This window comes from Garra rufa, chromosome 5, assembly GCF_049309525.1.
Source record: "Garra rufa chromosome 5, GarRuf1.0, whole genome shotgun sequence".
Classification (NCBI taxonomy): domain Eukaryota; kingdom Metazoa; phylum Chordata; class Actinopteri; order Cypriniformes; family Cyprinidae; genus Garra; species Garra rufa.
Window position 1 is genome coordinate 20,862,433 of NC_133365.1, and position 27,144 is coordinate 20,889,576.

A 27,144-nucleotide genomic window follows, 5' to 3' on the forward strand; every position below is an offset into this window, starting at 1 on the left:
TGTATTGTCACGAGCCGCAGGGTGTAATTTGGATTTGTCTGTGCATGTTTTTGTTTACTTTTAAAGGTTTGGTGCCCATCCACCTCTATTATTTGGCTGACAGACTGCACCGGTTTTCGTTAAAAATCTTCGTTTCACCTACATCTTGGATGCCCTGGGGGTAAGCAGATAAACATTAAATTTTCATTTTTGTCCTTTAAAAGAACATGATTTTTATCAGTGTGAAGGACATTTGAACAATTTAAAGAACCTGTATCCACTATAAAGAACCTTTTGTGTGATGAAAAGGCTTCAAGGATGTTACAGGTTCTTCATGGAAGAAGCCCACGAAGAACTTTTATTTTTAACAGTGTAGATAATATATGACTAAAGAAAATGGGGTTGAAAAAATTCCAGGTGAATTTGACACAATTTACTTTGATTTAAGAAAAAGAGGAGCTTGGATATTTTACTAAATATCTCATTTGATTTGACAATGCGAAAACAGTTTTTCATCTACTGATCATTTTGAGTCACATGAGGTGAATAAATGCTTTTTTCTTTCGGATGAATCAAAAATGTTACAAATTGTGCACCAAAAATCCACTTGGCTTAATCAGTAGACGTGCCCTTTCAGTTTGCATGGGCATGACGTTTCTGTTGGCAGGAGCACATGAAATGCAGAAACTGCGAAAGAAAGTATGAGGTTCTCTAGCTTGTATTCAAGTGGCAGTGATGCAATAACATACACACATATCACTGCATATTTAAGGAGACACTGGCATTAAAAAAATAAAATAAAATCACACAAAGTTCTCGAGTTCTCCTCCATCTCATGTCTCCTCATCAGACCTGTGCCTCCAATTAGGTAGGCTCCTTAAAGTAAGCAAACGGATCGTCTCACTCTGTTTGCAGTCTGGCTTTTCCTGGCACTAAATATTGGTGACAGGTGTCTTAAACTACCCACTGGAGCACCTGGAGTTCATTATCCACCCCAGACACAGCTGGAGCAGCGCCAGCTCGCCAAACACTCGTCTCCCACAGACCACGCGGCGAGGTTGCGACGGGCCGAGACAGACCTTCCTCTTCTGAGCTTCCCAGGCCACGAAAGAGAGTAAACACAGGCTAACCCCCTTCCCCCTCCCTCCCCTGGGGCCTCAGCTCAAGGGAAGAAGGGTGTTTTTCTTTCCCTGGCAGCAGACAGACAGCAGGGCCGTTCCCCATTTAGGGGGGCAAGCCCTGTCTATGAGCTGGAAGCAGACTCATCCTTCTCTGGAAGAGCTTCTGGTCACAGGGACCAGACGCAAGGATTCCTCAGTTCTCAGCAGACTTCTCACGTCCACCGCCTTCAAGTGGAAAATCAATGTTGCAGCTTTCTATCAAACAGGTTGAGGTACAAACCCACTGCAGGAGGACACTTAAGACGAGGTCAAGCACGCAAGTGCTGAGAGACCAGCAACAAGTGTCATGGCACACATACAAATGAAACTTAAACTTTGAGAGTAGATAATCAATAAAAAAACATCAAGTTTATATTTAGGGATTTTGCAGATATTATATTTTTTCATTTCCATGGCTATTCAAACTGCGAATAAAGTATACACAGAAAGCGACATTATTACTAACTTTGATCTATGGCGAGTTTAAGCACACTCAAAAAATTTATCGTTTATCGTTGTAATCTCTGAAGCTGTCTACATTGTGAAATGAATCGCTTACTTACATTGTACATCGCCGCTTTGTTGTTTATGATGAGAGAATTTAAGAGTTGTGCTCACTCAACAAAACTGATGAGTTTCAGCGATGACTTATCTGAACGCCTCTGATTGGCCATTGCATTCCTAAGCTCAACAGAATCGTGTGTGATTGGTTATAATGCGCAACACTTTCCATTCGTTCCATTGGAAACAGACGTAATAGATTTAATTTGTTTGTTCAGCGGCATTTTTGTCCAGTTTAGTGGCATTTTTGCCCCAAGTCCTCGTTACACACGCTCCGCCTATGACTATTTGCAATATATTTAAAACATGATAACAAACACTGAAAAATATAGTGTGGGATTTACTTTGAAACCTTTTTTACTCTAGTAAATTTCACAAACAACTACAAAGAAATGGCAAGTAGGCTAACATATTAATTTAAGCTTAAAATTTTGAAGCAATTTTGAAACTGAAATAATTATTTTTGTGTAAAACATACATTAATAATCTTTCTATTTACATTAGGGAAAAAAAGTTTACAATGTACAGAGCAGCATCAAGTGCATAATAACCAGAAGCCTTAGCTGCTCTATGGATTACATGGCTGTCTGGAATACTTGATTCTGATTGGTTGATTGCAGAAATTAGCGGTCAGAGATTTGGCGAAACTGGTTATTATGCTGTGTTCCAGGCAGGTTTTTGAGCTCGTAAATCACGACTTCAAATCACGACTCATGACTTTGCAGCATTCCAGGTAAGTCACCCCAAACTGCCTGAGCACATTTATTATTATTACATTATTATTAATTTGTTTGCAATGTTATATTGTCCTAAAGTCTATTTTTTCACTTTTAGCACTCGCGTAAACACCGCACTCGTGGGTGCTGACATAGTGGTTTCATGGGCTATGTCACGTCAGAACTCGGAACTGGGAGTACATCGATCTAGTACGAGTTCATGGGTGGGAAGTCACGGGTTTGACTGCCGTTCGGGTGCACTTTCACGGGTAGAAGGTTGGAAAAACACGAGTAACGGGTTGCCTGGAACGCGGCATTATTCTACATACAAACGCAGCTGGTTTCATCTTTTGTCTCAGTTACCAACTGAGTGAAAATGACCTTGCAAGACTTCAGTGTTTATATTACTGTAATATTTTTACAGTTTTCTCCTTGTTGCTAGGCAGATTGTTTTGTACATTGTAATGGACAATCACTTTTGGAGGCTTTTGGAGACTATGTGTCAAATTATTAAACTTAGATCTATGTTTTTTGATCATGTATCTATTTATTTCACGAACAATGTAATCAAAATAATGTACACAAATCACAAATAAGTAAATAGGTGAAACTGAATTTCTACCAACTCTATCTTCCTTATTTAGTTGCTTGACTTCTGTCTACACTTGAGCTGCTCAATGATTTCTTGTGGTTCTCCTCCTCCATTTATCATCTATGATGATTTATTTAGTAGCTATTTTCTAGATTAATATCAGATTAATTTCCCTCTTGAATTACACATTGTCAAAACCACACATTCATTTTCTAGGGATTTTTCAGTTGGACATTTCAAAACATGACCTAACAGAGCTAAATATATCTTACATTGACCTTTCAACAACAAACAGTATGACCTCACTGCAAAAGCACCATTTCCATGTATTTACTACAGAATTTATCCTTAAAAATGTACCAAGAACATTGTCTACTTTGGACTTCAAGTAAGTCTCAGCTGTTCTTTGCAGCTAGACCCAAAAAGAAAAAAAATACAGTGTCACAGTACTATCACATGATTTTTTTTCCCTCCTGCATGACCATTACTGTCACTTTATGTCACTTTCATCCAGCTCTTTGCATCAGCAGAGCAGTTAACACTGTTTGTTTGGGTTTGTGGAACAAGTGTCTAGTCTGCTTGGCTTCCCATGCTCTTTCCCAAAACATTCAGCACGATTCAGCGACATGGACACACACACACACACACACACAAACACATAGAGTCAGTCACACAGTAAATATTTGCCCTTACCTGCAGTCCAGGGGCAGTGTTGGAGCTGAGTGCTGCTTGGACAGTGTGGGTGGTGCTGGTGGTGGTGGTGCAGTGGTGGTTTCTAATGGTGTGCTCTGAGGATGTGCCTTGTAAAGAGGGTAAGGTGTGCTCCTGCATCCCTCCTCTCCCCCTTCCTCTCCTCCTCCCTCCCGCTTTCTTTCCTTCAGTCCCAGCAGGAAGAGAGTGGCAGCGTTTGGGAACGCCTACGTGAAAACACTTTCCCGGCTGGTGCCAAGCTCATGGGCTGCCGCTGCTGTGCGGTGGAGCCGAGCCACAGTGCCACAGACTCAGCCAAGCTGCTGTCTACTGGTCTCCGCTCGCAGACAGACAGGGAGGAAGTTGCCGTTTCCCACAGTGAAGCCCCCGCCGTACCCCTCCTCATCACACCAGTCCATTCACCCTCCACACACACACAATTTGTCTATGCCAGATCATCCTTTCTTGCTGTGCAGTAATTCTGTCTTACCTTGCATGTGCCACTACTGCTGAGAGACCCGTTGGTACCACAGGCCACAGTGTAACTTATTGGGACTCTTGATAACAATCCTAATGACAAAAATGAGTACATCAAAGATGGAGATTAGTGGCTCTGAAAACAAAATGTAATGGTGACCAGACAAACTAATAAAACGGAGAACTCAGCAAATTAAAAACGTCTTTTGAAAAAAAAGAAGTGTGTATAAAAGACCAGTAAACTATTAATGGGTTACTTAACCCAAAAATGCAAACCTATAAGACTTTTGTTCATCTTCAGAACACAAATTAAGATATTTTTGATGAAATCTGAGAGCTTTCTGAGCCTACATAGACAGCAACGCAACTACCACGTTCAAGGCCCAGAAAGGTAGTTCGGAAATTGTTAAAACAGTCCATGTGACATCAGTGGTTTAAGCGTCATCAATGTTATAAAGCTACAAGAATACACTGTAAAAAGTTTTCACCAGTTTCAACTTAAAAACTTAAGTTTAGCAGCTGCCTTAAGATTGTAAGTTCAATCAACTTAAGTTATTTAAACTCACAAGTTATATCAACTAATTTTTAATTTTAATAAGTTAAAATTAAGTTTTTAAGTTGAATCTGGTGAAAACTTTTTACAGTGTACATTTTGTGCGCAAAGAAAACAAAATAATGACTTTGTTCAACATTTTTTTCTCTTCGGTGTCAGTCTTTGACATTCATGTACCACATTGCAGAAATTGTTGAATAAAGTTGTTATTTTTGTTTTCTTTGCACACAAAAAGTATTCTTGTAGCTTTATAACATTACTGTTGAACCACAGATGTCACATGGACTATTTTATCAATGTCCTTACTACCTTTCTGGGTTTTGAACGTCGCAATTACATTGCTGTCTATGGGTCAGAAAGCATTATAAATTTATCTCATACATTATCTTCTCAAATAAACTGATCTTGTTTTCTGTATGATTATTTTACTGCAAAACAAAACACAAACACTGATGTTTTGGTGTGTAATAAAGAAGAGAGCGATGAATGGAGAAAAAGGTTTGGGCAGCACAGGCAGATAGCTGAGACCACCATGCCTGTGTGTGTGACGTGTACGTTTATAGACCACATGTTCTCTTCGTTGCCTGTCTGTCTGCTCTGTACATTAGGGACGCTTCGCTACACTTAAAGCTCAATCAAACACTCCTCTCAACCACAGATTTGTATGGTGATAGACATACTTCAGGAGATTTGCACAGTCTGGAAGTCTGGAGGAATGGTCGCTTTTTAAACGCCTAAAATTACAGTACAGAAAACACAGGGAAGCTCTGTTAGTGTGACACAGAAGGAGAGAAATCCTTCGGTACTTCCAAGGTGAATGGCTGTGTAGGGAAAATGCATATTGGTTGTTATAAACACACAAGAAAATGAAAGTTTTCCTACAGTCTAAACAGGGAAATGAAAAACACTCCTTGTGGGTGAGAGAAACCCATATGTATTTTGTGGATCCCAAAATTTGGGAATGAATAGACAAAAAAACATTTATTGCTCTCTAACTAGCTGTCTAATGTACCACACATGAATGCATTCACTACATTCATAGTCCAAACAAATGTTCTTCTCACACGACAGGCATGTTATTAGAGCCTAATTCTGCACAGTCTGTTTTGGAACAATGAATCAGCTCTGCTATGCAAACTGATTGTAAGCTAAGCAGATACGGGAAATAAACAGACCTGCATTTTGAAGTCAAACAATCACTACTTTCCTGCAGTTGCTTGTGCTTTTAGGTAAACTCATGAATATTTTAATGAACACTTCTGGTCTGATTTTGAATTATTCTCCTATTTGTTCCAAAGATGATCATAATCTTTAATCAAAATGAAAAAACCTGCAAAACATTCTTTTTCTTTGAACCGCTGTTGTCATTTAGGCCACACAGACTATTTGGTTAATGTTAACCATAATACACTTAGCTATTTAGGCATTGTTTTCGGTCTGGCTCCCTTCTGGTATGGAATTTCAAGTACGTTTTGTGCAAACCTTTTACAAACAAAATGTTTTGCAATTGTAATGTAATGTTTTCAAAGCTGAATCGCTAAATAACCTAAAGCATAACGCAAATCAATTCTATTAATATTCTTGTGCTTTGTACCAAGTTTTTTTTTCAGTTTTGTAAATCAATCAATTATATTTTGTTCTCTAACAGAGCTGAACAGTTGAGTGTGATGTTGTGTATAATGAAATTCTTATAAAGAAAATAAGAATTTTTTTTACCTCCATTTGCATTAGGGGTGTAATGGTTCAAATTACTCAAATGTAAAATAACATGGCATACTTGACTGCATGAATTAAAAAAGAATCTGTATTAAAGTTACAAAAGCTATTCAATCAAGAGCAGTGAATGATTTCCTTGTCTTTTATTGTTTAAGGCGAGACACTGCAGGTGAATAGGGTAAAAAAAATAACTAATAGTTATCACCTTACTTATCACCCAATTGATTGATTTTTGCTTACTTTCTACGCTATTATCAGTTCAGAATTTGAATAAAAGTTTGGCTTTATGTGTGTGACTGAAAAAGCAGAACGGATGAAATGGAGGAAAGTCTGTACTGGTTTAGACACTATTATAAGAGAAAGGTATAAACAGAAAATCACAACATATGTTGGCCCTGCTGAAAAAAACAGCTAATACCAGCCTAGGCTTGTTGGCTGGTCTTAGCTGGTTTAAGTTGGAAGTGGCTGGTTTTAGCTGGTTTCCCATCCTGACCCGCTAAGATCAGCCTGACCAGCCTGGCCAGGCTGGAAAAGTGGACAAAACCCCTGTAAAACCAGCCTGCCTTCCAGCTAAAACCAGGCTGGTTGATCAGCTAAAACCAGCCAACCAGCCTAGGCTGGTTTTGGCTGTGTTTTTCACCAGGGGGATGTGATCCTTTATGTTATGAGGAGGATTTTTTTTTTTCAACTAAATTGAATAGTTGCCTGCCATCGAGACGGTGAATATAAGTAAATAAGCCTGATTGCAAACAAACTATTTCGAAAGTGATTCCCACATTTATATGAAGGATGCAGGATATATGAAACTACTGCTGTACAGGGTTTTCGGCTATTGGTCCTGTTAGCAGCACGTAAAGCAAGCAAATATCGCTCCCATAATCACTCAAAAGCTGCCATTCAATTTATCGCAATCTCAGAAGGTTCCATTGTAATCAATCGCAAATATAATGTCTTATTTACATCGTGTCTACGTGTGTCATTTAGCGAATTCTCACTGTCTCACCCTGTATCTGTACCGCTCCGTATTATCATGTTTCTAGACTGGAGCGCATGCGCACTGCGGCAGTTCTCGTGACACAACATGAAACCACACATGAAACGCCCCAATGGAAAGCATATTCACAGTGTCTGTAAAAACTGTAAACATCTGGAAGAAACTGTTGAGACATCAGTAACAGAAATATTTCCTGTAGCCTATTGTTTTTTCTGAGAGTGAATAATGATGGTTTTCTCAGGCTCTCATTTCAGTCAACTGATAAAGATAACATACAGATTTTTGAGTCAACAGTGTATAATCCGTTCTAAAATACACATACCTTAGACCAGAGCTTCTCAGATGAGAGTGTGAAAGATTTCAACTGCTGAATCACAGTTATAACAATCCATCTGAGTCTGTGCCAGAATATCACTGACACTGCCCGACAATTTAGAATTCTGGAACCTAAAAAATGGGATGCACACCCCCAAAAAAGTTGAGAACACATGCATTTGACACACTTTATGACTATAAACTAACTTTGGTGAGGCCAAATAAGACACACAAGAATGTGGCCACAGCGAGATGGACAAGTGAAAGCGGTGATGTTGCACTTTCAGCACATGACCCCAAACGTGACTCCTCATTCCATAGCCATTCCATAGACAGTGACTGGTCAAGAAGGTGGACTCGTCTCTAAGTATCTGAGGTTTGCAATCTCTCTGGTGTCTTGGAGAATCACGTTACAGTCACTTAGAGAATGTCGGGCGTGAGGAAAGCTCAGCACACTGCACCCTTTGTGTTCCTCTCGCAGGTGCAACAGCTGAGAGAAGAACAGCTGTGACTGACCAGCCACAAAGTCCATAGCAAGACTCTCCCTCATGCTCAAAATAACAAAATAAGGACGTTCCTAACTGTTGTGGACTGTGTGAAGTCTTATTTAGAAAGTCGTTAAAGCCACATCAAAAAAGCCACAGGATACAGAAATAAGACAATGGACGTGTCATTGCGTTATGTAGGTTAAATCGTCCCGTGGCACAACAAGAACACAAGCATTTACAGCTCATCTCGCAGTCATTTAATGTGCCAAATTTCAATAACACTATAACAGTTTAAATTAGAGAAACGTCACCAAGCCCCATCTGTTTCCTATTGATTTAGATTGAACGTGTCGTTGACATCTGTTTTTATTTCTGTTCTGCCACTTACTACAGAATTAAATGGATGCTGATGCAGATCATCCGATGCTTGGAGAAGTTTCTGCAGACTAAATTAGACTTTGGAATGTAAATACGAACATTTTAGATGCTGGAATGTTTCAGGGGCAAAAAAGTACAAGATTTAAAAGATATAAAAGACATTTTTCGACCACATGAAATGTGAACAGTAATTTGTTCTTGGGTCCCCTTCAGTCATTTAATAGGCTCCTGGTCTATCAGTACATCTGGTATGGGTCTACCCAAGACTCACTGGTCTCTAACACAACATCCTCACCTTAACCATTCCCATTTTTCTACCCTCAGAACCACATTCACGTCAAAGGCAGATTTGCAATGACGCATACAGGTGCTTTCGCGCGGCCAATGTCAATAACCCAAAAGAGACAGTTGTTTCTATAGCCACTGCTGAGGATCGATTCACCCATGAGAAACTCAGCGTCTGAGACTCAACACATCACCATCCAGACTGACCAGTACAAGAAAAATACATTTCAATGAATTCTCTGTTCGCCCAATGGCGCACTAGGAATTATTTTAGGTGGAAACACTTTGACTCAGCATAGATTTGAAGTTCACCATGAATGGCTTTGCTTTTGTCCCACTGCTGTTGTTCTACAATCCCAAACATGTGTGACAGAAGCGTGCCCCATCTGATTGCAGGCCTCTCCCAGTCCTCACGCAGACAGCTGCTGTTCTGATGACAGTGCGCATATGGACCCCTCTGAGCCATTTAAACTTTAAAGATCCTTCAGAGGAGGTTGTGAGTGTGTGAGAGTCGCCCCTTGGTCGCTTCTCCAAAAGATCTGGTGGTTTGAAACAAGCAGACAGTCTCTTAAGTCCTTACAAGTTTGACAGAAATCCGAAGGCCTTTTATTTGAGTCACAATGGGAGCGTTTATCGCCAAGATGTTGCTGCCCACCATCAGCAGTCTGGTGTTCCTGCCTGCAGCCAGTGTTGCCGCCAAGAGGGGTTTCCACATGGAGGCCATGGTCTATTTCTTCACAATGTTCTTCACGGCGGTAAGAGAATGGAGGGTTTTATAGATGTGTACCGAAGGATAGCATTTTTCGTATATTTATTTGAAAGACGTGTGGAAAAACATACAGTGCTTTGGACTTCATCTCTGCAACTTGTGCATCTCTCATTAGTAATGATATATTTGTGCTTAAGGGGCCGTTTTAAAAAATGGAACTTCTTTTAACTTCATTCAAGTCTATGTAGAAAAGAAATTTAACGCAAACAACTACATAGACATACTAGGTATGGTTTATGTATTTATATAACCCTATATAGAAATATACATGTAAATATATATGTACCTTTCATGTGCTGAGAGAAAAAAAACATACATAGTCAGATAGGTATGATATTTAAATTTCAATTATAGCAAAAGTGAGGTAAAATTTTATCTATTTATGTATTTATTTTATACACTGTCGTTCAACGTTTTTAATGTTTTTTTTTTTTTAAGAATTCTCTTCTGCTCATCAAGGCTGCATTTATTTGATCAAAACTACAGAAAAAAATAGTAATATCATGAAATATTATTACAGTTTAAAATAATGGTTTTCTATTTTAATATATTTTAAAATATAATTTATTCCTGTGATGCAAAGCTGAATTTTCATCAGCCATTACTCCAGTCTTCAGTGTCACATGATCCTTCAGAAATCATTTTTTTCAGGATTCTTTGATAAATAACAAGGTAAAAAGAACAGCATTCATTTAAAATAGAAAGCTTTTTTAACAATATAAGCCTTGCTATCACTTTTTATCAATTTAACATATCCTTGGTAAATAAAAGTATTTAATTATTTCAAAAACATAAAAAAATAAATTTTACTAACCACAAATTTCTAAATTGTAGTTTATATTGTTACAAAAGACTTTTACAAAAGTTTTTTTATTATTATTATTATTTATTTATTTTTTTACTTTTTTAAAATGAAAGAATCCTGAAAAAAGTATTACAGGTTCCAACAAAATATTAAACAGCACAACTGTTTTCAACACTGATAATAAATCAGCATATTAGAATGATTTCTGAAGGATCATGTGACACTGAAGGCTGGAGTAATGATGCTGAAAATTCAGCTTTGCATCACAAGAATAAATTACATTTAAATGACATAAAATATATTCACATGGAAAACTTATTTTTACATTTAAATAATATTTCACAATATACTGTTTTTTTCTGTATTTTTAATCAAATAAATGTGGCCTTGATGAGCATAAATAAAAAAAAAACATTAAATATTGTACTGATCTCAAATTTTTGAACGGCAGTGCGTATGTTTTAACATATAGTTTTATATTACATTTAATTTGTTTTATATAGCCCAATATATGCTATATGAATTTGCTCAATCCGAACCACAACTGAAGGCATCTCTGACTCTGGCCTCAAAAAGGTCTTCTTCATAAATTTTTTTCCAGACAAGAACATGGAAAGTTTCATCTAATCTATCCTAGAGCCTTTTAAATTTACATTTACGTTCTCAGCCGGAACCTTTCTATCAAGGTGACTTAGCAGTCATGTGTTTTCTTCATCTGTGCTCAGATTTACCATGCATGTGATGGTCCAGGCTTGTCCATTCTCTGTATTATGAAGTATGAGATCCTGGAGTACTTCAGCGTGTACGGCACAGCCATCTCCATGTGGGTCACGCTACTAGGTGAGCAAATACTATTAGCATCTCTGTTTCCTAATGGATGAGCAAATTTAAGTAATGTTCTGTGAAGGTATGACATAGATATGCACTCCCACGCAGGTCAAACAGTCAAACAGAGTGATTTAAAATATGTTTTTTCGTGAGCAGTGTGACAAGTGTTTACATCTCGCATTCCGCTGTGTCATGTAAAGAATATGCGTCCGTTTGCTCTCATCCAGCACTGGGGGATTTCGATGAACCCAAGCGATCTTCGCTCACCATGTTTGGGGTGTTGACAGCGGCAGTGAGAATCTACCAGGACCGCTTGGGCTACGGCATCTACTCCGGCCCCATTGGAACAGCTGTCTTCATGATAACAGTCAAATGGGTGAGTTTGAGAGACATCAGATGCCGTTCTTACAGTGCTTTTAAAAGCAGAGCTTCACATAAACTTGTATTTTGCTCGTATTGACAACATGGAAACTCAAGATTTTATTATCTAGCACAAATGCTTTCACAAGGTTTTACAATATTGTTTTTGCTTTGCTCCAGTTACAAAAAATGAAGGAAAAGAAAGGCCTTTATCCAGACAAAAGTGTTTACACTCAACAAGTGGGGCCAGGCTTCTGCTTCGGCGCTCTCGCTTTGATGCTTCGCTTCTATTTTGAGGTAAAATATGAATGTGCAGCTCTTAAACAGCTACTGAAACTGCAGGAACACATTACACAGTTTGTCAGAAAAGCATGTTTGCGTAACTGCGGTAATGACTTGCTCATTTACTCCCGCAGGAGTGGGACTATGCTTATGTCCACAGCTTCTACCATGTGTCACTGGCTGTGTCCTTCATTCTGCTGCTGCCCAAGAAGAACCGCTATGCCGGGACGGGACGCAACGCCGCCAAACTCAACTGCTACACCCTCTGCTGCTGTGTATGATGCATCTTTTTATCTGAGAGAAGCTGTAGAGGTGATCCTCACTGTGAAAGCAACTTTAAGATTACAAACAGTCTCATAGTGAGCATTAAGGGATTGTTCACCCAAAAATTTGAGTTTTGTCATCAATTAGTCTTCCTTTTATCATTCCAAACCTGTATGACTTTCTGTGGAACAAAAAAGGTTACATTTTTAGGAGGGCTGCCCCCTAATAGTCGACAAGAAGAGCCTTGGTCGACCAAAATTGTATTAGTCGCTTAGTCGAAGAAAAAAAAATCCACAGGAAATGGCGAAGTCACGCAGTTAATAACGGACAGATCGTTAACGGCTCACCTATCATTCATCGATCTCAAATATGGCTTTTCATCTGAAAGATGTTTGTAGTAGCCACTTTTACATGGCAGCTCAATCTAATGTTAACCGAGGAAAATGTGCGCTATTGAAGTGTCTGAAGATAAATAGTAGCGGGCTTATATGACCTATGGAGGTGCCGGTGTGGTCACTCGCTCTTAAAATACTCTTAAAATATTTTTGGTCATACAGATAAAAGTAATACATCTTTCAAATCTGTAAAGACTCTACATTTATTTGTGTGCACTCACAATAACAACGAAACATTGCGCTTTTGTAAAATAATGTAAGCAAACAGGATGTGCTTTTTGCTTTCTTGGTCTCTGTGAACTTAAGCGCAAAACTCTGAATACTTGCCTTACAGACATGAAAAAAAAATAAAAAATTATATATATATATATATATATATATATATATATATATATATATATATATATGTATGTATGTATGTATGTATATAAATAACGAAATGTCTACTTTTAAATGAACCAATTCAAATAATAAAAAATATTCTCAGATTATGTAATCTGTATGAAAAAGTCAGTGTAGCTTCATCTCCTAAAGTAAACCGAAAACAATGAAAGCACTAGTTTATCAACAAATTATTAAAACGTTAATGCAGTCTCCTTGCTGTTTTTCTCTGACACATTCATAATTATTATATCTGCCGGTGCACTATGGCAAGCTTTTTTGTATGCGCTTGAGTGCTTATTAGGGTATGCAGGCAATTGAAATCTCATTATTATGATTTATATGGTTTATTAATAAACCTGCAACTAATAGTCGACTAATGCTTAAAATGAATGACTACTAGTCGACCAGAAAAATCTTTAAGCTAGAAACAGTTAGTTAAGCTAGAAACTATAAAAGTCACCATTCACTAAAGTCTTCATTTCCATTCTCAGTCTCCTTGGCATGTTCTCGAGAGCTCATAGAACTAGCAATATCAGATTTGCAAATAAATGTCCTTTTGAGTCAGATCTTTTTAGTGAATCCCTTAATTTAGTTCACAAGACTGAATGATTCAGCCAGGAATTGGACTTTGTTTTCAGTGATTTGTTTGTAGCCGTTATCAGCTCACTAGAAATTATTCTTTTTTAGCAGTTATAAACTATAGATTTTAGAACTCATCCTGTTTGTTTTCCCCAGTTTTTAAAGTTTATTTATTATGAAAGGGGTATGGTTAGGGTTAAAGTGATAGTCCACCTAAATGTGAAAATTCTGTCATTAAATACTTACCTTCATGTCATTCCAAACCCGTAAGACCGTGCTTCATCTTCGAGACTGACATGAAAGAAAATAAATTGTTGAATAAAGTCATTATTCTTGTTTTCTTTATGCACAAAACGTATTCTCGTAGCTTCATAACATTAAGGTTGACCCACAGATGTCACATGGGTTATTTTAACAATGTCCTTACTACCTTTCCAGGCCTTGAACGTGTCAGTTGCGTTGTTGTCTATGCAGGATCAGAAAGCTCTCGGATTTTATCAAAAATATCAGAATTTGAGTTCTGAAGATGAAGGTCTTATGGGTTTAATACGACATGAGGGTGAGTAATTAATGACAGAATTACAATTTTTGGGTACACTATCCCTTTAATGCTTTAGAAAAGACTTTTGAATCTATTATAAGCTTAGCAGTCTCAGTCTTCATTGACTGCAATCGCAGTAAGCTACCAGTATGTTTTTTCTTCACGGAAGAAAGAAAGTCATACAGGTTTGAAACAACATGAGGGTGATTAAATAATGACAGAATTGTTATTTTTGTGTGAACTGTACCTTTAATTTTCCAGAGATTGTCCATCATGTTAATCACACTCCTTTTCTCAATGGCAGACTTCACAACCTCAGATGAAGGAAAAAGCACGGACTATCTGGACTACGCCTCAAAAAGCCTGGATGCGGACTTGTGGTCCTGGCCTGCCATTACACAAATCCCAGCCACGCACCATGTAATGCAAGAAGCTGTGTCTGTTAACGGCACCCTGAAAGTGAGGACAGTTATACGACCTCCCAGCAGGCCAAGTATGCCTTGGACAACTTATTTGTAGGAATAGCATGATGCTCGATTGACGATTGAAAATCACTGAAAAGGTACTGAAACATGCATTTAAAGACTCGTGGCAAGATAAGGATTGTGAGAGCGAAGAATCCCAATGAAAAGAACAGTTCGTCTGAATAGAAAAGAGCAAGACCAAGACTGGATTTGACTCCTCAAATCCAGCTGGAAAGTTTATGAGTCACAAAATACAGCAGACGCATTATCTATCCAAAATGAATAAACTGTCTTTCAAAGGTTCCTCAGTAGGGACCACTTGTCTATGTCCGTTTAAGAGACTGTAAAAGAGGCCATTTAATTCTTTATATTCATCTGTTTGTGCCAGACAGGTCAGACATCATCTGGGTACAACTAAACTCTAAACTAGAAGCAAACAAATGGTTTGATATATTTATATATGGCAGCAGACTGAAGGAGGTAAATAGGGAGGTTTTTGTGTAAATATATTTATTTATTACACTCTTTGTCGTTTTTCTTTTTTAAATAAAATAGTTTTTTGATGATTGATTGTAGTATTTATTTAAAACACACTCTGTTTATGTACATTCAAGCAAAATGAACTGTTATATTACAATGTTGAAGAAAGACAAATCTTGCGGCTTTCTTCAAACTTCATTGAATTTCAGACTCCAGTCCATTTAAGTCAGTCCATCTGCACGCTCCTAACACTCTCCAAAAATTACAAACACACGCGGCATGTTTTAGACAAAACAGTCTCCCGGCAAACGTGAATGAAATTTTGGTCTGCAAAGGCTTCTTTGACTAGAGGCCAGGCCACCAGCTCCTGTGCCCAGAGAAAGGTGTTTTTGTCTGGGGGGAAGCTGGCAACTCGTGACTCTCCTGGCTGTCTGTCCTAATCTGCCAGAAAGAGTAACCTTACACTTTTATTACACCAGTGTGAAGCACTTTTGGGCTTCTTTATGACCACTGTCTGTTTAAAACCACTTTGTTCGTGGTCTCGGCCCCCACACACACACACTGTCTGAGGAAACTCCACCAAGCCCCACCGCTGTGAGGTTCATTCGAAAGCAAACGTATCTAGACTGCTGCTTGGCAGCATGAAATTCCGTCTCTTCCACTTCTCAGCCTCTTTTTTGTTTTTGAGGTAATGTATTTTAACCAAGAAGATCAACTATGTTCCTTCTACCTCAGACTTGTTCTTTGGTGTCAAATGTCAAGCTTGGTGTGCTTCTTAAAAACTATAACCTTCCTGTACTTACGAGTATGGATATATAGTAGAAGAAGTGAATGGAAAGCTGATGTTAATAATAATTCCTGAATGAACCTTATGAAAAGATTTGAACGTATGCACTGCAACTAAACCATTCATATTTAATATTTATGGTTTGGTTCAAACCTTACATTTTGATTTAATATTAATAAAAAATGTTACTGTAAGTCAATGTAATTATTACCATTATTATATAGCTATAATTAGCTATAAGTCCGCTATAATATAAAGCATTTTTAAAATATGAAATTAAGAACATTTTGTTAGTCAATGTTTAATTTAGTTTACTTAGTATAAATAAAGTCAGGAATATTCTCTTTAAAAGGCCTGTGTCTGTTTAAAATATGCATCATCTTTTCTGTAATGGATTAAAAACAAACAAACAAATATATAGATGCTTTTTGATTTTAGACAAACGGAACAAAACCAGAAACCATGATTTGATTAGAGAAATACAAAAATGCACTTTAAATAAATGATTCACTTTTTTGTGTGCTCATCCAGAAGCACTCTGTCTGATTTTCAGAGTGTTTATTTCAATGCCAATAAAGTAACAAAACACACATGTGAGCATATAAACACATTCAAATGCTTCATTGATTAGAGAATGAATGAAACTTACATTATAGAAACACAACTTTTCATAAAACTAACATCAAGAAAATGGCTTGTTTACACAGCAAATGAGGCCCCCTAGAGGCACGAGGCCTTGAGTGACATGAGCTCATCTGCTTTATGCATACAAATGATCATAAAAAAAACCCATGTGACAATACTATGTAGACTTGAATCCAGAAAGCTTTGAATGGCTTCAAAACTTCAGGAAAAAACTGCCTTAAAGGATTAATTCACTTTCAAGATAAAAATTTACTCACCAAGATGTTCATGTCTTTCTTTTTTCAGTCAAAAAGTAATTAAGGTTTTTGAGGAAAACATTTCCGAAATTTTCTCCATATAATGGACTTCAATGGTGGTCAACAGGTTGAAGGTCCAAACTGCAGTTTTAATGCAGTTTCAAAGGGCTCTACACAATCCCAGCCGAGGAATAAAGGTCTTATTTAGCTAAACTATCAGTCATAGTTAAAAAGAATAAGGGAGCATATTAAATTTTATTGTGAGTAAAAAATTCTTACTGACAAATGGGCAAACCTAGGATAGTGGCAATTTAAAAATAAAATGTAGAATTACAACTAATTAGTGTTTGAGGTTAATTCGTATTTTAATATGTCATACTGTAAATGTATTTTTGTTGTATGCCTGACAAGATTGTTACACTGGTGTCTTCTGTAAATTAGGAAAAAAATGTATTTTTTTTGCTCAGAAAAAAAAAAACAAAAAGAAAAATGCAATTCAATTAAACAAAAAAAAACGTTTACATTTTTTTTAAACAACAACAATAACCCATATTTTTTTAAGAATATGACTGATTGTTTCACTAGATAAGACACTTACTCCTCCGCTGGGCTTGTGTAAAGCCATTTGAAGCTGCATTGAAATGGCAATTTTGAAATGTTTGTTATGAAATGTTTTACTCAAAAACCTTAATTTCTTTTCGACTGAAGAAAAGACAGACATGCATGCTTAATTTAGCTTGTAGAGTGCAGTAAACATTATAGTCTACATTTGTGACCCTGGACCACAAAACCAGTCTTAAGTCGCTGGGGTATGTTTGTAGCAATAGCCAAAAATACATTGCATGGGTCAAAATTTAGGATTTTTCTTTTATGCCAAAAATGATTAGGAAATTAAGTAAAGATCATGTTCCATGAAGATTTTTTGTAAAATTCCTACTATAAATATATCAAAATGTAATTTTTGATTAGTAATATGCATTGTTAAGAACCTAATTTGGACAACTTTAAAGGTGATTTTCTCAGTATTTTGACTTTTTTGCACCCTCAGATTCCTGATTTTTAAATAGATGTATCTCGGCCAAATATTGTCCTATCCTAACAAACCATATATCAGTAGAAAGCTTATCTATTGAGCTTTCATATGATGTATATATCTCAGTTTAGTAAAATTTAACCTTATGACTGGTTTTGTGGTCCAGGGTCACATTTGTGTAAAAAATGTCTAAGACTTTGCAAGTCAATCAAATAATGAATAATAAGTTATAGGAATTGGTTCACCCAAAAATGAAAACTTGCCAAAAATGTACTCACCCTCAGGCCATGACAGATTTGTTTCTTACACTTCACAATTATGTACTGGAGTCATGTGTATGACTGTGATGTTTTATCAGCTGTTTCATTCTGACGGCACCCATTCACTTGCAGCGGATCTACTGGTCAGCGAGTGATGTAATGCTAAATTTATTCAAATATGCTCTGATGAAGAACCAAACTCATGTACATCTTGGATGGTATAAAGGTGAGAAATATTTTAGGAAATTCCCATTTTTAGGGTCAAGTATTTCTTTAAGAATGGTATGTTATTACGGCTAACATCATTCGTCACACTGGAAATGTAAGGTCAAGTCAAATGTATTACATTGTGGGACATATAACTGTGTTCTGGTTGCACACTACACTAAAATGCAGGCTGGAATACACTCCACGACTATTGCACATTATTTATTTATTCTTTTTCCTTTAAACATTACTATTTTTACCATGATTTACCATCTGTAGGAGTCAAAGCCAGTCTACAAGAGTCAGAGCCAGCATATGGATTTTATAAACTATTTTAAAAGTTGTGAGTTGGTGAAAATGACATGATCTAGGAGCTTTATACACTGCATGCCTTTGGAAAGACTATATGTCTATCCCTCACAGCCGCATTTTCATCCGTGTTAAAATCAATAAGGTCTAATATGATGATAATAACGGAGTGTTGCTTCATGTCGTCTATAAAGACAAGTCAAGTGAAGATTATAAATTACCAGACAGCTGAGCGAATGTCCTCTTCACAGTCTACATAAACGTAGACTGGACTGAACGGTCAGTTACAGAAATTAAAGTCTTTATTTCATGTATGTTTTCCTTTTGCACAAGGACAATAAATGCAGAAAAATGACGTCTGATTGTTCCATTGTTACAATGCCAAAAAATCTCGGGCTGTCTCCTCTAGGGGCTGAAAACATGTGTTTCACTATTAGCAAGGGAGTGTAAACGTCTGTGATAAAAGTCTGGGATCAGCTGCCAGTGGTGTTTTTCTGCTGTTCTCGCTCACGCTTTCTTTTCTCACTCACTTTCTCAGCTGTTTCCCCAGCTGCTGAGGACCTCGGAGCAGCAACAGCTGCTACGAACAAAACAACTCCCACTGTGTTGCAAGGAATCGACTCAATCAAATGTAATGCCAAAACAATCCTTAACCTTCAAGGAAATATCAGACATAATTCATATATTCATGTCATTCTAAAACTGTATGCATTTCCCTTTTTTTGTGAAACACAACAGCAAACATTTAAAAAAAAAAAATTCTTGTCCATATAGTAAAAGTCAGTGGGGCCAATTATATTTATTCAAAATGTCTTTGTTTGTTTTTCCACAAAAGAAAGAAAGTCATAAAGGTTTGGAACGTGAGTAATAATGACAGAATTTTTATGTTTGAGTGAAATATCCCTTTAAGTATAAAATCCGAAGTATTATGAGAGTCACCAGAATCGCTGATTTCCATTCATTCCAATGAGCCTTTAACAATTAAGCCCAAAGCCTCCAAATTTCCTCCAAACATATGGCCGTTCCTGAGCGCTAGGCTCTTCACGTACGGGGTGGACTGGGGCCAGACGGTGTCATGATCTGGGCTGTGGGGCTTCCCTCAGCCACCTGAGATCGCTGTTTTCCCTTCCCTCCACTGCACTTCCCCAAATTGTACACTCATGTCTTGTCATTAGCACTGATTACACTCACACCTGCTCACAATTATCTTGTCTATAAGAACTCTCATTTCCCACTACTCATTCTGGCTGCATTGTCTTCTGTGTGGTTTGTTTTCTGTAATTCATTGTTTCTCAAAGTTGATGTTCTTGCCTTGCTCGTGTTTTGTTGTGCCGTGTTGGCCTTTTGTTTGTTTGGTTTTGTTTGTTTAATTATATTAAAGTTACCTACCTGCATCTGGACCCAGACCTCACCCTTTATCTCAAACGTGACAGAATGCAGCCAGCAACGATGGGTCCAGCAGGAAGAAATTTTTGGAGAGAGGCGGCGTCCCCTCGCTTGCTGGCGGCGTACGCCCGCTTGGGGCCGGCGCCCGCCCGCTTTGTGCTCGACGATGCGGCTGTGCCAGAGTGGATGGCGGCCATCTACGCTCGTTGGGCAGAGGAAGATGCTCGTCGGGCGGCGTTTCCCGGGGAGGCGGCGACCGCTATCTCTGTTTCTAACGCGGCGGCGACCGCTGTCTCTGTTCCTGACGCGGCGGCGACCGCTCTCGCTGTTCCTGACGCGGCGGCGACCGCTCTCGCTGTTCCTGACGCGGCGGTGACCGCTCACGCTGTTCCTGACGCGGCGGTGACCGCTCACGCTGTTCCGGACGCGGCGGTGACCGCTCTCTCTGTTCCGGACGCGGCGGTGACCGCTCTCTCTGTTCCGGACGCGGCGGTGACCGCGCTCTCTGTTCCGGACGCGGCGGTGACCGCGCTCTCTGTTCCGGACGCGGCGGTGACCGCTATCTCCGATCCTGACGCGGCGGTGACCGCGCTCTCTGTTCCGGACGCGGCAGTGACCGCTATCTCCGATCCTGACGCGGCGGTGACCGCGCCTTCTGTTCCGGACGCGGCGGTGACCGCTCTCTCTGTTCCGGACGCGGCGGTGACCGCTCTCTCTGTTCCGGACGCGGCGGTGACCGCTCTCTCTGTTCCGGACGCGGCGGTGACCGCGCTCTCTGTTCCGGACGCGGCGGTGACCGCGCTCTCTGTTCCGGACGCGGCGGTGACCGCGCTCTCTGTTCCGGACGCGGCGGTGACCGCGCTCTCTGTTCCGGACGCGGCGGTGACCGCTCTCTCTGTTCCGGACGCGGCGGTGACCGCTCTCTCTGTTCCGGACGCGGCGGCGACCGCTCTCTCTGATCCTGACGCGGCGGTGACCGCGCCTGCTGCTCCGGACGCGGTGGTGACCATTCCCTCTGTTCCGGACGTGGCGGTGAGCGCTTTCTCTGTTCCTGACGCGGCTGTGTCCGCTTTCTCTGTGCCGGAAGTGGCGATGACTGCTGGCGTTCCTCTGGTGGCGAAGCCAACTCACGTTCCTCCACTGCACGGGCCTGGCCCGCCATCCCTCCCCCTGTTTCACCAGTCCTCCGTTCCACCTCCCTCCAGACTTATTTCGGCCTCAGGGAACGTCTGGAAGCCGTTCCGTAGGGGAGGGGTACTGTCATGATCTGGGCTGTGGGGCTTCCCTCAGCCACCTGAGATCGCTGTTTTCCCTTCCCTCCACTGCACTTCCCCAAATTGTACACTCATGTCTTGTCATTAGCACTGATTACACTCACACCTGCTCACAATTATCTTGTCTATAAGAACTCTCATTTCCCACTACTCATTCTGGCTGCATTGTCTTCTGTGTGGTTTGTTTTCTGTAATTCATTGTTTCTCAAAGTTGATGTTCTTGCCTTGCTCGTGTTTTGTTGTGCCGTGTTGGCCTTTTGTTTGTTTGGTTTTGTTTGTTTAATTATATTAAAGTTACCTACCTGCATCTGGACCCAGACCTCACCCTTTATCTCAAACGTGACAGACGGGGCCCGTCATAGTGCAGGGACTGCCTCTGTTGCAGGGCTCTTTTCACGGCCTGATTCAACTGACACCATAAACAGAAAAGATTAATGTCACAAGTTAAAACATTTAGCTTTTCTGAGAAAACACACACATTTAACTGGGAATGATACAATAAAAATGAAAGAAATATAACTGGAGCAAGTAATTTGTTATTTATTCCACACATTTTTCAAGGGAGTGAGTTGTATTTCGAAATATTAGTTTCAAAATAAAAAAAAATAAAAAAAATTGTGTATGGTTTTGAATGTAATATAATCTTTGGATGTTTTTTAAATCAAAACTTAACTTGTGGTGAACAATTTCACACTTTATAAGAGACACAGCCAATTCTAACTGTGCTAAGATATAAAAAAAGCTTCCTGTAGTACTAAATTAGCACATTCAAATAATTTCTTCAGGATGAGGTAATAGTTCTTCTAAAAAGACTGGAAAAACAGGGCTTTGCCTTTACAGGTAAATTATAAACCAGTCATTTCAAACAGTAATACTTTGCATTTGCAATTCTTACCCATAAAATATTTACGTAATTAAAAAATTCCACATTGTTTCACATATATTTTGGACTATAGGGGCACCATTATTTCAGTGATGTGAAACACAGTGAGTTACTGGCGCTACATGTTGCTATTTTTTGACCACAACACAACTCAGAATAAGCAATTTAAAAAATAAAATACTGATATGATGCCACATTGTGCACCTTTTGGCGATGTAAGTCTTCACTGGGAAGATGCCTCTGGATGAATAAAACGTACTAAAGACCTGCGTCTTTGTTCTCTCCACTTAAGCCCTGATGCCTTTAATACTTTTAGTAGAATACATAAACAGCAAAGACAAGAAACGATTTCACTCGATATACAGGGCGTTTAAACTCCTTGTGGGTATAATCGATGGTACAGCATTTGGTTTTCACTTCTGCTTATATCTATCACCACCTGTAAGCTCTTTCAGTAACTATGGTCATCGTATCAATATTTTTTTTTCCGAGTTGTGTTGCTCTTAAAATAGCAACAGGAGTGCAGCCATTTTAACGTCATCAAAATAATGAAGCGCTCCATAGTCCAAAATATGTATAAAACAATGTGGATTTTTAAAATAACATAAATCTGTCATGGGTAGTTTGTAGTTTATGTAATAATATGGCACTCTTTCACTGTATTGGTCAGCATTTACAAGACCAACAAGCAAATGTAATCATATTTTATGTGTACCTGTTGATTTCTCTTCGCTAGCTTCCATTGAACCTCTTCTGGAGTGACGTGTTGTTTTATCTTCTGCTCTGAACGATCTTCAGCCTGTAACTTCTGTGAGGATGTTTGTGATTGACTCTCCTCCTTGGCAAGGGCCATCCTGCCAATTCAAGCAGAAGAAACTGTGCTCTTGAAACGTGAAGTTGATTCCCAGCATTAAAAACAAATTAAACTTTCATACAATCTAGCATTAAATATTCTGAGGACAGGAAAACATCTATCATCTAAACATCTAAACATCAGGCATCTCTATAATCAAACTAACAGCAAGTTCAATATGAGTGTATTCATGCTTACAAACCTTGACACCTTGGAGACTGCTAGTTTGAAAGCCTGAATCTTTGCCATCAGCTGGGTTTTGACTGACAGTGCAGTGGTGCAGGACATAATATCAGTCAAGGAACATCCTGGGAGCAGACTCAACAGCAAAGGCACCACCTTAAATGACATTTAGGAATAATAAACAACTGTTTAAAAAATTGTTTTCTATCTAAAACAACTAAATAAGGTTTTATACAACTGCTATTCTTCAAGTCATCATTTTCATGTCCAGTGTACTCTTAATCGTGACACGCCCTTGATTTCCAGTTTTATTTTAAACATGGAAACACCAAAGATGCTATGTTATGTGTTTAATTAGGCAAGAAATGAATGCACAGAATAGCATTATAAACTATGCCTTTGTTTCTTTCTTTGTTTTGAATATGCCCCCAAAAAATTGAATACTGTGCCTTTAAGTATTCACTTATTATTACTAAATACTGTCTAGATAATATTTAATCATTTTTAGACAAATTAAGCCAAAATAATTAATTTTGGAATTTTTTATGATATAACATTTTCCCCACACAGTATAAATTGGTCTGCATACATGACAATTTATAGAGAGTTTGCACTTACATCATGATTTGGTTAGTTACCCTGATGGGCGGCCATTGGAGATACTCAGATGTTTTTTTGCATGGTTAATGTACTTCTGAATACATTGTTGTGCTAATTTATGCTGTCTAAACCATGAAAAAAAACATGTGGAAGCTGCTAAATCATTTAGAGAAGGATTGAGTAAGTTGGAAAGGACACAATATTTTGACAAATTAAAGTTAATAGGTGTTAAAGATACGTACAAGCAGTATTAGTTAAGATATTAGCCTAATATTCACCTACCTGACAGGAAACACAAATGTTGTCAAGATTCTTGCCCTGGAAATTCTAGTTCAGTTTGGCCAACCACAAACGCCTTTTGTTTCTCAGATAGTTTTTTGCACTCTTCTCCTTGATTTGTTTTAACTTTTGGCAGTCTATAGTACTCTAAATTTCTTTCCCAGTCTGATCGATTAGTACAGCCCAAAACATGACAATAATTGACCATTTCAGCAGCAATAATCAGCAAAATATGTGAGTTTTATTCGGTTTGTTGGCATTGTTTACATTCAGTGCCGCCAATATGACCGATTGATGACGCGTTGTGAAAACACTCTATAGCCACTTTTTTATAGGAAGGGGGTTACTCGCAATGGGATTGTTATATATGGGAAGAGACTTGCCTGCTCATTGGTGGGCTCTAGGATAAGGACTCTGATGGCATCCATCTTGGCCTCCTCCGGTTTGGCCACTTTGCTATAAGCTTTGGCTCGATTCTCATAGTACTGAACTGCACCAGGGTTGTATCTTATAGCGACAGAAAACTTGTCTGCTGCTTCCTGGTATTTCCTGCAACAAAGGACAATTCTAAAATAACATCAAGATGCATACGATAAGGAAATATATTTTCAATCTCACATTTAACCTTATAGTTTAAACCTACTTGTCTTGATAGCTATGCAGGCCCCGGGTATTGTGAATAATAGCAAGTCGTAGCCAGATAGCTGTGTTGCCAGGGTCCATCTCCTCTGCTTGCTGATAGTCAGCCAGCGCAAAAGTCCACTCACACTGCTTAAAAAAACAATCTGGGGGAAAAAAGACAAATTCTGCCCCATTACTTTGAGCGATGTGAAACAACTAAGCCATTCAAGAATTTCTAATTTAATAAACTCCTCTCTGATTATTTTTTTGAGATATATCACCATCTTCACATCTATTAACCTCTTTATTTCTCAGTCCACACCTCCTCTGTTGATGAACAGCTCACTTGCGTCTCTCTGTTTCTCTATGGCCTTGTTCAGCAGCATGATGGCTTCGCTGTACAGACCCCGGGAGAAGCACTGAATGGCAAAATCATTGTATGTGAGTACCAGTTGGGTTTGAGCATCTTTCTCTAAATCCTCTGAGTTGTCCTGCACGTCTCCTTGAGGAGGATCTTCTCCAACTCCACAAAACTCAACAGCAAGAACCAAGTCCTCAATAGCAGCAGTGAAGTCTTTCAGGCGCCGATACAAAATCCCCCTATAAGCAGGCAAAGAATGTGTGTGATTTAAAGGGATGGTTCACCCAACAAAGAAGATGTATGTATAAAACCTCAATTTTGTTTGTGTATCATAACACAAATTTTAAAGGAATAAAGATTCAATATTTGTAAATAAAATTATATTTAAATTTAACAGCAACATATTATCACTGTTGAAAAAAACAGCATATGCTAGTCAGGTATGCTTTGAAGCATGGCAGCTTGTTTGAGCTGGTTTAAACTGATCCTGAGCTGGTTATAAGATGATTATGAGCTGGTTTAAGCTGGTCCTAAGAAACTCCTGCACAGGACCATTTTAAACCAGATCAAACCAGCTGCCATGCTTCAAAGCATACCTAACTAGCATATGCTGTTTTTTTCAACAGGGATTGTACAGCTGAGGTCAAAAGTTTACATACACCTTGCAATATCTGCAAAATGATAATTATTTGACCATAAATAAGAGGGATGTTACCTGAATAATCCACAGCTGTGTTTTTTTGTTTAGTGATAGTTGTTTTTGAGGTCCTTGTTTGCAGTTAAACTGCCTGCTGTTCTTCAGAAAAATCTTTCAGGTCCCACAAATTCTTTTTTTTTCAGCATTTTTGTGTATTTGAACTGTTTCCAACAATGACTGTGATTTTGAAATACATCTTTTCACGCTGAGGACAACTGAGGGACTCATATGCAACTATTACAGAAGGTTCAAACGCTCACTGAAGCTTCAGAAGGAAAAAAGATGCATTAAGAGCAAGGGGTGAAAACTTTTTGAATTTGAAGATCAGGGTAAATTTAACTTTTTTTGTCCTCTGGGAAACATGTAAGTATCTTCTGTAGCTTCTGAAGGGCAGGTTCAAGAAAAGTTTTCACCCCTGACTCTTCACACATCAGTGAACCTTCTGTAATAGTCCCCCAGTTGTCCTCTGTGTGAAAATATGGATCTCAAAAGCATACAGTCATTGTTGGAAAGGGTTAAAATACACATAAATGCTGAAAAACCAAAGAATCTGTGGGACCTGAAGGATTTTTCTGAAAAACAACAGGCAGGTTAACTGTTCAGGACAAACAAGGAATTAATGAACAATTATTACTAAACAAAAAAACACAGCCGTGGATTATTCAGGTAACAACACAGTTTTAAGAATCAAGCGTATGTAAACTTTTGAACGGGGTCATTTTTATAAATGTAACTATTTTCTCTTGTGGACTATATGTAAATGTCTTTTATGTGAAATATCTTATTCAGGCCTGCACTAAATGTAGTAAAAGTGGACTGGTTGCTAGGTAAATTTGGCCGTCGCCATGGAGTGTCGGTAAGGACACGGAGACAGGAATCCCAATTAAATGACTTTATTATACAAATTTGCGTGGTTTTTCGTCATTGACGCACACAAATTAGGCAGGAATTAGGAGGAAAGTGAACTACGAACCGTCCCTCCATAACAGAGTGGAAAACGAAACTAACAGTTCCTTAGCGCAGCCGCTAAATCAGAGCTGCTTTCCGATTGGCTGTCCGCTTGCATGATCGGTGCATGATCAGTACGTGATCTAATACTCTCTCGCTATACTGCCTCCTGTATGATGTGAATGGATAAATGTGTCCAGCAGGGGGCGCAACTGACCATCCTTTTCTACAGCCGCCCCTACATTTGTGGTGCAAATGTACTTTTTATCTTCCTAGTCTGTTGTAGAGTCATCATCTGGGATGGCAGGCAGTGTAACGAGACGAGCCACTGGTCGATGGTAGAGTTTGTTTTTTACTTCAATCTTTGCTGAACGAACACGACCATCTGATCCAGGGTATGTGGTTATTACTTTGCCAACAGGCCACAAACCTCGAGGGAGTTGGTGGTCTATTATCATCACAACAGTTCCAGGTGTGAGATTGTCAGAGTCACTCATCCATTTTTGACGTGGTTGCAGAGCGGGCAA

The 27,144-nt window shown here is 38.8% G+C and overlaps 1 protein-coding gene across 1 annotated transcript; it reads left to right on the forward strand.

Moving 5' to 3' along the window:
* Window positions 1-9,451: 9,451 nt before the first annotated feature.
* On the forward strand, window positions 9,452-12,234 carry mymk (myomaker, myoblast fusion factor). The gene is made up of 5 exons (XM_073839329.1): window positions 9,452-9,659; window positions 11,204-11,318; window positions 11,534-11,682; window positions 11,847-11,963; window positions 12,083-12,234. Exons 1-5 carry the CDS (start codon window positions 9,525-9,527, stop codon window positions 12,227-12,229), a joined length of 663 nt encoding a protein of 220 aa, XP_073695430.1. The 5' UTR covers window positions 9,452-9,524; the 3' UTR covers window positions 12,230-12,234.
* Window positions 12,235-27,144: the final 14,910 nt, after the last annotated feature.